Source organism: Thalassophryne amazonica, chromosome 7, assembly GCF_902500255.1.
Source record: "Thalassophryne amazonica chromosome 7, fThaAma1.1, whole genome shotgun sequence".
NCBI classification, from domain to species: domain Eukaryota; kingdom Metazoa; phylum Chordata; class Actinopteri; order Batrachoidiformes; family Batrachoididae; genus Thalassophryne; species Thalassophryne amazonica.
This window is the reverse complement of record NC_047109.1, coordinates 119013769-119026040: the sequence shown is the minus strand read 5'-3', so window position 1 is coordinate 119026040 and position 12272 is coordinate 119013769. Positions and strand designations below refer to the sequence as shown.

At 41.9% G+C, this 12272-nt stretch overlaps 1 protein-coding gene across 1 annotated transcript in view; it reads right to left on the bottom strand.

Moving 5' to 3' along the window:
• Positions 1-1596: 1596 nt before the first annotated feature.
• dop1a (DOP1 leucine zipper like protein A) overlaps positions 1597-12272 on the bottom strand; it is a 156802-nt gene continuing 146126 nt past the window's right edge. Inside the window, 5 exon segments of the mRNA XM_034175420.1 lie at positions 1597-2180; positions 9401-9530; positions 9811-9975; positions 10762-10817; positions 10998-11134. Coding sequence (XP_034031311.1) covers positions 1872-2180; positions 9401-9530; positions 9811-9975; positions 10762-10817; positions 10998-11134 — 797 coding nt within the window. The 3' untranslated portion in view covers positions 1597-1871.

The following is a 12272-nucleotide window of genomic DNA, read 5'->3' as shown; positions in this document are numbered from 1 at the left end:
CGTTACAGGCCTGGCACTGTGGCACTCCGCTGGTACCAGAAATCCACCGAGCTGCTGATCCACAAGCTGCCCTTCCAGCACCTGGTGAGAGAAATCGCTCAGGACTTGAAGACCGACCTCCGCTTTCAGAGCTCCGCTGTGACGCTCTGCAGGAGGCCGGCGAGGCTAAACTGGTCGGCAGCTTGTGGATCAGCAGCTCGGTGGATTTCTGGTAGCGGTGGATCTCTCTCAGGGCCACGGTGTCAGGCCTGTAACAGCGAGGCTTCTTCACACCGCCGGTAGCCAGAGCGCTCTTCCGGGCGGCTTTGGCTTTACGGGCGGTCAACTTTGTTACATCGTCATTAAATTCACTATCCGGTACAACATACGGATCCACTGAACCAACTGCTACACATCGATCACAATAAACAGCTTTATCTCGAGGGTTTAAAGCCTCGTAATAAACTTTCATTCTATTTTCTTTCATGCGCCAGCCGCATAGTAATCCACGATGGAGACGGGAGCAGAGTCATTATCTATCAAAGTACCCACGTTTCCTGAACGCAACATCATGTGAGGACTGATTGCTCTCCTGTCACTCATAATTCCACGCCCCTCTCAATCGAAGCCACGCGCTCCCACACCAGAACGTGACCAAAAGTTTGAAACTGAAAAAATAAGATCTGAAAGTGAAAAAAAAAGATCTGAAGGTGAAAAAAAGAAATATGAATGAAAATAAATTTGATTAAAAAAAATAGAGCTGAAAAAAAATGTATTCAAACTGAAAAATATATATCTTATTTTTATTTTGATACTTTTTAAATGATTATAAAATTCAAGAACATTGAATTTTCAGTTTCAAAATTTATTTTTTCAATCTTTTTTTATTTTCAGATTACAAAACTTTAATTTTTAGTTTCAAAATTTATTTTTCAAACTTTTATTTTCAGATTACAAAACTTTTGGCCTTGATTTAGCTCCATACTGCTGTAGTTGTGTTTATATTAGGTTGAATGACAGAGATGGAACGATGCAGCAAGAGGAGCCAACAGACAGTCTGCTGCAGGTCTTCAGACCATCACCACTCAGAAACCTGCTCACTGATGACTCATTGCCATCGTACAGCCTCGTAACAATCAGAGCCATTGTGTGGATCTCATCCAAATTGTAACAAGTTCTTCCACTTTGAACAATATTTCTAACAATTCCTGTAAGCAGAGCACGTTGTCCAGTAAGGCAGGAGTTAGAGGATTAAGTGTCCTTTGACCTTAGGTCACATGACCCGGCTGACCCCACACAAAAACAGGAGAAACTTAGACCCTTAACTTCTCACTTCCAGTTCTGGATCCTGTTGGTTGAAGGTCCAGCACCATCAGTAATAAAGACATGTCTTACAGAATCTCATAAGCTGCTGTTTTTATATCTGAATACAAAATAAATTTTATGTAGATGCATTTAATACTTTGCAACCAGGCAAAACTATAAACTAAGGGTGATCAAGCTGTAAGATTGACAGAAATCAGTCTTTCCACACTCTGGAATTTCAAATTCAATAAACGTGTCAATGACAGTGTACATATTTATACTATTATGGTGGCAGTCACAGAATGTATAACATTCCAATTAGAAATCTTTATTAAGTCACATCAATACGGAATGGCAGAACATCAGAATCACACAAAGTGGTAAAAGTTTATCATCAGAGCTGCTCCATATATACAAATAATTAAAATTCAACACAAGCGCTCCTGAAACATAAAAGAATCATAAATACAAAATGTACAAATTGTGTTTCCTCAATTGGATTCCCGTGTTTGCTTCATGTACAAGGTGCAGTTTTTTTTTTCACTAGTGTTTGTCAAGTTTGTCCCTTTAAATGCCTCACCGTGTTCTCATGTCTTAATAAGACCCTCCAGAAAGTCTTTCTCCACCATCTCCTCAATGTTCTGCCGAGCTCGACTCCAGAACACTTTCTGGCTCTCCAGTTTGTGGCCTTCCTTGTGACCGGGGAAGGAGGCGTGGCCGGGGTTGTGACTGTAGGCGGGGCCTGAGTGGCTGCTGGCCTTGCTGTTGAACACCTGGCTGAGGAGGTTGAAGAATGGCAGCAGCTGCTCCATGCTACGGATCACGTAGAGGGTCAGAAGCAGGTGTCCTGGATCCCACGCGAGCGTTCGACTCGAGCAGTCCTCCTCTGGATTTTTCTTCAGGAGAGAGAAATGGACCAGAACTCATTACGTTGCAGCAAAACAACACAAATAATCAATCGGGGGGGGGTCAGCTCAACCTCACTCATAAGTTTGACGTCTTTTTTTTTTTTAAAGGTTATTAATGAGTGGTAATTAAGGCAGCACGATTAATGCATTTGCTTCCAAGGCAGAAGGTTCCTGGTTCAAAGCCATCATTGCCCATTCAACAGTGTAATGTGGAGTTGCATCAGGAAAGGCATCCGGTGTAAAAGTTGTACCAAAAATCAACCTGCTGATCCATGGGGGAACTGCTGTGACAACCCCAAATGAAAGCAGAAGCTGAAAGAACTCACTAATCAGCTCTGCAGCTGAGGATTATTTTCGTCATTAATTAAACAAGCAATTATTTTTTCAATTAATCCATTAATCAAAGGATTTAGTTTTTTTTATTATTACTTTACTGAATATTTTCAGGTTAGTTAAACATCCTTTGGTTTATTTATCAGTAAATTCAATCAATCAATTTTTTTATATAGCGCCAAATCACAACAAACAGTTGCCCCAAGGCGCTTTATATTGTAAGGCAAGGCCATAAATTACAATCATAATTCTACCAATAACTTTCAACTGCATTGGCACAAAAAGTATTTATGTTACAAATTTAAAACAGGAAATATAACCTCAAGCTGCGACTGTCGGGGTCCAAGCCCTGTTTGCACATTTCACCCACACAAATAATGGCTGTGGTACATGTTCCCCTGTCACTCAGATGACCTGTAACTGTATCCTAAAATAAATAAATACATTTTCAGGAGTAGTGAGTGCTGGTGGTTGGAGCGCCTTCATCAGGTCACCTAAAGTATCAGATTTTGTGGAATGTCATACTGATCAAGTCCCCCAAGTTTGACTTCAAAAGAGTAATTCCTTCATGAACAAAAGCATATTTAGTGAATTAGGCCACACCCACTCACATTTGGCAGCCAATAGCAGCACAACAGAAAGAAAGATCAAAAATCCAGGTGCTAAGGTTTGAGCAGTTCAATCTAAACATGCTATGTGCCAAATATGATCAAGATTGGGCAAAAAGTGTAGGAATAATCACAAAAAAAATAAAATAAACTTAAAATGGTGAAAAATGTTCTGGGCAAAAGTGGGCGTGCCCAGTGTTAACTGCAGGGCACTCAAAAGAATGTCAATGACAAAAAAATATGATTCTATGTGTTACATGTCGCGAGTAATTAACCAGAAGGCAAGTGTGGTTATTAAAACGCCACCATGTGCTTTGTAAGGGTGCATTTCATGAGATGTGGGTGCCTTGTGGAAGCTACACAACAAGTTTCACTGCCATAACTTTGACGGTCTCTGAGCAACAGGTGTAATATGAAGAGCTGGAATATTTCAAAATGACCGCAAAGCTAGAACGTGGATGTAGGCAGGGCTAACATGCAAGAGGTGCCTGAACACAAGACCACCAGAAAAAAGAACTGTGATACTAAGATGTAGTCTATTGCGGTGGTTGTAGCGCCCCCAACAAGTCGCTAAAGGTATCACTTTTTGAAGAAGGCCATGCTGATCATGTTTCCCACATCTGACTCCAAAGAGTCATTCCTTCATGAGCGAGACCACATTTAGTGAATTAAGCCACACCCACTTAACTTTGGCAGCCAATAGCAGAAAAAGAGAAAGGAAGATCAAAATGCCATGTAATAACTTGTGTGGCTCGGTTCAAACGTGGTATGTGGCAAATTTTAGAAAGACTGAACAAAAATTGTAGGAGGAGAAGAAAGAAAAACAAACAAAAACAGATTTGCAAACAATTTAAAATGGCTGAAAAACTATCCAAGTGCAAATAAGCGTGGCCTAGGAAGATGCAGAAGGACACAAGGAATCCAGAAAAAAAAAAAAGAAGTCTGATTGTATGTAAAATGCTCAGACAGGAGCAAAGACAGCAGAAAGTACTGACATGTGAGAAGCTGAGTCTGTGAGTCCGTTCAGAACCCTTACCAAAAAATAGTACTGATAAGTATATAAAAACTAAACTGGAAGTATACTTGAAACATACTTGCATGTACTACTTTTTGGTAAGGGAAGGGACAACAGACTGACACAGGTTCATGTCCACAACCATGACAGGTACCCATTGACAGCTGGGTGGACTGAGACGACGCAGATGAAGCGTCTTTTCCAAGAAGACATTCAGAGAGTATCAATGGGTATTGGACCCAGGTCTATGTTGCCCAACTCTTTAATTGTAAATAAAAATGGACATGTCGTCATATTGTAACATCCAGAATATTGAAAAAGCAACAGCTGTGATGAGCAACAAGGTTCATAAATCACATGCAAACAGAAGAAAGACTTTAGACGTGTGCCCACTTGAACAGGCTCAGACACGTCCCACTGTGTCAACATTCAGAGTTAAACTAGTACGAGGTCTGTTAGAAAAGTAATGGACCTTTTTATTTTTTTCAAAAACTATATGGATTTGATTTACCGTATTTTCCGGACTATAAGTCGCACTTTTTTACATGTTTAGGCCTGGGGTGCGACCTATACTCCGGTGCGACTTATAAATGAAAAATATACCGGTAGGATCTCAATTAATTTACTGTAACAAAACAATTTTACGTGACAGAGTCGATCTATGTTTTAAAATGGCCACCGGAAAAGGAAATGCAATGCATCATGGGCACTGTAGTATGACGGCCATCCTATAGTTCACGCTGGTCGCGATAACCAATCAGAGAACAGAACTTTGGATGCGTATTCCTCACCTCACCCACAGCGTGTGAAGCTGACGAACTCTGTGCTTGCTGTTATTCCGGCTTGGCGAACAGAACAGCTTCAACCCTTGGATATCAATGTGAGCAGAGTGTTTAAGTTGACGCTGAGAGCTGCGTGGGAGCATTGGGTGAGCGACGGCGGAGGATTAGCGTGTGCACTTGGAAGGAGCTGGCGTCGATGATTGTGAAAAGCGTTTGAAGCAGACGAACATGGTGTTTATTCCGGGACGGCTAACAAGACAGCTTCAACCCTTGGATATCAGTGTGAGCAGAGTGTTTAAGTTGACGCTGAGAGCTGCATGGGAGCACTGAGCGACGGCGGAGGATTAGCGTCTGCACTTGGAAGGAGCTGGATCGACACCGCTGGGTGGTCATGAGCTGTGCAGGTAGGCGCTGCATGGTTCGGCTCGCAATGTGGTCCGCAAAATACAAACATATCCGTAGGTAAAATGCAGCTCACGAGAGGGCACTCGAGGCTTGTGTGACTGTTCCTGCGACTTCTGACTACCATAGAAAAATAAAAATTTTAACGTTACTGATAACATAACAAGACAACGGAGAAGGCCCGAAAAAATGCCACCAAAAAGAAAATCATACTCTGCAGATTACAAGTTGCGACTGGTGAAATATGCATCCGAAAACGGTAGCCGTCACAATATTATCATCTGAACTTTTCATGTTAACATACCTGTATGTCCATGGGACTTATAGTCCAGTGGACCTTATTTATGGTTTATTTTTCTTTATAATGGATAAAGTGGCTGGTGCGACTTATACTCCGGTGCGACTTATAGTCCGGAAAATACGGTATATGTTTTTACGTCAGCCAAGCTTGAACCTTCGTGCGCATGCGAGAGTTTTTCCACGCCTGTCGGTTGCGTCATTCACCTGTGGGCAGGCTTTGAGTGAGCACTGGTCCACCCCTCTCGTCGTTGTTTCATTGCGAGGAAATGGCGGAATGATTTGGGCTTTTTTTCCATCAGAATTTTTTCAGAAACTGTTAGAGACAGGCAGCCAGCTGGAAACCATTCGAAAAATTTATCTGGCTTTCGGTGAAAATTTTACGGGCTTCACAGAGAATAAGCAGTGTTACTACAGCTTTAAGGACGGTCCACAAATGCGCACGGTGCGCCGCGCTCCGAGCCGCCATCGAGAGGCAGAAACCACCACATCATTTCTAAACGGATGGCTGTGTGGAGCCGGGACCGTCGTGTGCAATTTCTCTTGTTATCACAAGAGCTGGACATCAGCCATTTTCCAGCAGATTTCACTTTTAACAAGAGATTTTATCATGGAAAGCCGCGCGGAGGCTTCGCGCATCACGACCGATTCGCTGATGAAGCGAGACAAAGGAACACCTCCGTTTCGGAGTGTTAAAGGACAAGTTGGGACATGCCCAGCTCTCCACAATTTCTCTTATACTCACTCAACTGGTAAGCACTGAAAGTCGAGATAGGCATGTCCCAACTTGTCCTCTGAGGTCCACTGCCTACATAGGTGAGACTAAGCAACCTTTACACAAAAGGCTATACCAGCACCGCAGAGAGGGCGCCAGTGGACCTCAGTCTGCAGTTCATCTCCACCTGAAAGACACTAACTACACGTTTGAGGACAAGGAAGTTAAAATCTTAGCGAGAGAGAAGAAATGGTTTGAGAGAGGTGTCAAGGAAGCATTCTTTGTAAAACAGTTGAAACCCAGCCTTAACCGGGGAGGGGGTCTCAGACACGCTTTGTCCCCTGTTTACAATGAGGTACTCAGGTCAAAGCAGTTTCAGTCTTTTGTTCATGGTAATGAGTCATTCAAGTCATCAGGAGAATCGTCAAGGGAGCCATCAGGAGAGGCTTCCATCCCATCATTAGGAGGGACAGCTGCCCTGTCATTAGGAGGGTGCTAACTAGAGCACAATAGGTGCTAATTAGAGCTATTGTTTAGTCTCTAGCCTGTAGCAGTCTGCCTCTCGGTAGGAGGGGTCTGGTTAGGTTAAAAAACTCCAGTTTTTGTTGGCTTCTGTTTTATTCTTCTCTACAAGAGTCAAGACAGAAGTCAGACTACCAGAGCAACAATTTTAGCTGAGGAAGGTTCTGGGATTTGAAGCGAAACGTCCTCATGTCAAGCAACCCAGTCCAGTTGAAGATTCAAGCTTCTCTGTAATCAGAGAAAGTTGGAGCCAGATTGATGAAGAGTACTGTTTGTCACTCATTACGTCCATGCCTCAGAGACTGCAAGCTGTTATAAAAGCCAGAGGTGGTGCAACAAAATACTAGTGATGTGTTGGAGCGTTCTTTTGTTTTTCATGATTCCATAATTTTTTCCTCAGAATTGAGTGATTCCATATTTTTTTTCCCTCTGCTTGGTCTAAAAAAGTAACCGTTACTGACTGCCACAATTTTTTTTCTTGATTTCTTAGTGTTTCTTAAAGCCAGAAAGTTGCCATTTGAAATTACTTTAGTTTTGTGTCATGTCTGTGATCTGCTTTTTTTCTACAAAATTAAACAACTGAATGAACATCCTCCGAGGCCGGTGACCATCATTTTGGGGGTTGTAATATGTCTTGCTTGTCCTGCTAATCACAGAGAATATACTTATTACAAATACAGAAAAGTAATTCTGTATGTACATATAACCATGAAGCTATTTAAGGTGGTTTTCCCACTTTCCTGCAGTATCCATATTGTTTTTTTATTATTATTTTTGGCATGTACAGTAGTGTTCAGAATAATAGTAGTGCTATGTGACTAAAAAGATTAATCCAGGTTTTGAGTATATTTCTTATTGTTACATGGGAAACAAGGTACCAGTAGATTCAGTAGATTCTCACAAATCCAACAAGACCAAGCATTCATGATATGCACACTCTTAAGGCTATGAAATTGGGCTATTAGTAAAAAAAAGTAGAAAAGGGGGTGTTCACAATAATAATAGTGTGGCATTCAGTCAGTGAGTTCGTAAGTTTTATGAAACAAACAGGTGTGAATCAGGTGTCTCCTATTTAAGGATGAAGCCAGCACCTGTTGAACATGCTTTTCTCTTTGAAAGCCTGAGGAAAATGGGACGTTCAAGACATTGTTCAGAAGAACAGCGTAGTTTGATTAAAAAGTTGATTGGAGAGGGGAAAACTTATACGCAGGTGCAAAAAATTATAGGCTGTTCATCTAAAATGATCTCCAATGATTTAAAATGGACAAAAAAACCAGAGACGCGTGGAAGAAAATGGAAAACAACCATCAAAATGGATAGAAGAATAACCAGAATGGCAAAGGCTCACCCATTGATCAGCTCCAGGATGATCAAAGACAGTCTGGAGTTACCTGTAAGTGCTGTGACAGTTAGAAGACGCCTGTGTGAAGCTAATTTATTTGCAACAATCCCCCGCAAAGTCCCTCTGTTAAATAAAAGACGTGCAGAAGAGGTTACAATTTGCCAAAGAACACATCAACTGGCCTAAAGAGAAATGGAGGAATATTTTGTGAACTGATGAGAGTAAAATTGTTCTTTTTGGGTCCAAGGGCCGCAGACAGTTTGTGAGATGACCCCCAAACTCTGAATTCAAGCCACAGTTCACAGTGAAGACAGTGAAGCATGGTGGTGCAAGCATCATGATATGGGCATGTTTCTCCTACTATGGTGTTGGGCCTATATATCGCATACCAGGTATCATGGATCAGTTTGGATATGTCAAAATACTTGAAGAGGTCATGTAGCCTTATGCTGAAGAGGACATGCCCTTGAAATGGGTGTTTCAACAAGACAATGACCCCAAGCACACTAGTAAACCAGCAAAATCTTGGTTCCAAACCAACAAAATTAATGTTTTGGAGTGGCCTGCCCATTCCCCGGACCTAAATCCAATTGAGAACTTGTGGGGTGACATCAAACAAGCAAAACCAAGAAATGTGAATGAATTGTGGAATGTTGTTAAAGAATCTTGGAGTGGAATAACAGCTGAAAGGTGCCACAAGTTGGCTGACTCCATGCCTCGCAGATGTGAAGAAATCATGAAAAACTGTGGTTATACAACTAAATACTAGTGTAGTGATTCACAGGATTGCTAAAAAAGCAGTTTGAACATAATAGTTTTGAGTTTGTAGCGTCAACAGCAGATGCTACTATTATTGTGAACACCCCCTTTTCCAGTTTTTTTTTTTTTTTTTTTTTTTTTACTAATAGCCCAATTTCATAGCCTTAAGAGTGTGCATATCATGAATGCTTGGTCTTGTTGGATTTGTGAGAATCTACTGGTACCTTGTTTCCCATGTAACAATAAGAAATATACTCAAAACCTGGATTAATCTTTTTAGTCACATAGCACTACTATTATTCTGAACACTACTGTATAAATGCTGTGTTCTGTAAAACAGATGGTGTGTCAGATTTCATCAGAGGAAACGAGAGGCACCAGACAGACAGCGGTCTATCATTTAATTACTGTGGACAGGTGAAGGACGACGTACCTTGGCTCGTTTCCTCAGCAGCTTGGCCAGTCGCACCACGTAGGGTTTAAACTCCCTCTGATGAGTCCCCTGGCGTCTCACTTCCAATCCTGAATCATCTGATGCTTCTGGTATAAAGGCCCAGCGGTACCTGTGACAGGGGAGCGTTCACTCAGAAATGACTGTCTTCCCATTTTTTAAAAGATCAAAAATGTTCAATAATTTCTTCCAAAAACACCATCATGATGTGTCCAATTCCAGACACACTAGTCCCTAAATTACTGGCACATGCTGTGGTTTTATGATTTTCCACTCAATCCAATGTCACAACAAATACATGTTAAGTATTCACATTAAAACATAAACACAATAGGAATTCCAGATAATTGAAGAAGACATGTCCAATTAGCACCCAGATGTGTTTTCCTCACATCTGGAACTGAGGCAGGCTTTCTGGGGGCAGGGCCAAAGCCAGGTCCAGGAGCTTGCAGGCAGACAGGTAGAGGTTGAGCCAGCGTTGGCTGTTGTAGGAGGTGGAGAAGCCGTTCCCTCCAGAATATGTGGTCTCCAACCCAGCTACAGACGGACCTGATGTCCTACAAATGACAGGAGTCAACATTTCATGAACAAAGCCTGCACACATTTACATTACATACCTCAGCAAAGGAGGCAGCTAAGTAATCAGGAGTTGGGCTACTGATACTCAGACCTGGGTTTGACTCGCAGTCATGCTACCTGTTCTTGGACAAGACACTACGTCTGTACTGTCCCAGTCCACCCAGCTGTAAATGGCCACCAGTCTCAGCTGGGATAGTAACCTATGATGGGCTGGTGTCTCATCGAGGCAGAAGTCTCTCATCATGCCACAGTGTTGGGGATGAACACGAGCACCAACGGGTCTCATGGTCGTCATCAGTCTTCTTTATGTATTTATGGACAGATTCCCATTAGGTACATTTTGTGTAACTGTAATTAGGGAATCACATCAGAAAAATCTAATTCATAAATAAGAGTCTGAACTATGATAAGACTTAATGAACCAGTTCTGTTCACCAACTTCCATATCAATAAACTGTACAATAGGAACATGTATTTTGCATATTAAGATCACTACTTCTAATTTTACATATTAAAATCACTACTTCTACTAACACTACCACTGATAAATTTGATGCAGCTTAAATCAGTCCAATGGAAAGTGACAACCATTTGTCCACTAAGCAAATTTGGTTTGGTAGATTTGGGGCTCGTACACCAGTGAACTCTGCGTGCAACAGAAGTGTCCAGTCTATGGAGTACTCTTCTAGTTGTCAGTGCATTTGGGCAGTAAATATAACAAAGGATAAGGTCATCCTTAATGTCTCCTTGGTATCAATCAATACCTTGAAATGTCCTCATCTGCTGTCAGCTCCTGTTCCATCAGCAGAAACACCTGAACCTTCAGAAAGACAGGTGAAGATAAAAATCAGCATCTTAACGCTACATTTGTAGAGCTACAGCAAAAACTCTTAATTATCTTGAATTCTAGCTGAAAGTGGTGGCTCGTTAGTGCTTAATAAATAAAATAAATCCCAGACAGATGCGAAGACATTTGCAGGGTATGTTGTTTTCTGCGCACCAGTTCAGTGATCATGGTGGGCCACAGAGACGTCAGGTGTTGAGGCGACATGCGCAACAGCAGCACTCTGAAGAACAGGAAGACCTGAGCATGAAGGATGGGCACCTGAGGCAGACGTAGACTCTCCACCAGACGCTCTGAACACAAACATTTAACACTTATCTGCTGAGCATGAAGACAAAAAAAAAAAAAAACATTAGGTAAACCACTTCCAACTTGTTCCATTGTTGGACAAGTAAAGACAAAACAACTAACCACTAAGCTCAGCTACATCTCTAGTGGACTAATCTGTAACAGGCCAGCTATCAAACGGGTGTTTCCTCTACATGCAAGAGGTAGAGGGCTGCTGCCGATGATTCAGTAGAGCACGTACACACTGCAACGTGTGTGCACACATTTATTTGATCAGCACATTACACTTTAAAACAAATGAGAATAAAATATTCTACAAACATTCATCAGTTCACAGAGTAACTTTTTCTCTATATGAAATAGTACAGCTTGTGGCTCTAACAGAGCATCAGTCTCGCTCTGTTTCATAAAAAACATTTCACTCTCCATTAAAATACACACCAGGTCTGTTTCTGATGAACACTACATGTGATACACACTTCTTAAAGGCCAATCAGCAGTTTCCCCAAAATAAACATGTTTATCTCATCATTGCTGCAGCTATTTTCCTCTTGCTCACAGAGACAGTACAGGAGTGTAGCCAGAGAAGCAAAGGGTCAGAAGGAGTAACCCCCCCCCCCAACACTTAACAGAAAGGTACACTTTTCAAGACATTTTAAAGACTTTTATATGCAACAATAGCAATAACTATAATAATAGCAATAATTTACTATTATTTTTTGGGTGGGGCATGGTGTTGGTTGGAGGGTGCAGGATGGTGCAGGAGGGTGCCTCTGCTGCTAATAAAAATCCCAGAAGAAACACTGGAAAACACATCTGGGGCCTCATGTACAAAGACTTGCGTGGCTGTCCTAATGAAACATGGCGTACGCCAAAACCCAAAAACTGTTGTACGCACAAAAATATCCAGATGTATTAAAGTGTGCATACGCATGGATCCAAGCACGTTCCCTTTTTCTCTGCTCCTCCCGCCCCAACTTTCCTGCTACTGTAGCGTGTTTTGTCTGTGAGGCTGCCAGCCCTGCTCCTCTGGAAAATGGCAAAATGGATCTGATCAAGTGGTCTCTGAACGCAATTGACACTATTTTTTCCCACAAGACACTCGGGAGCGGAGGACCCGACCTGTCCTGCTGGGACACATGT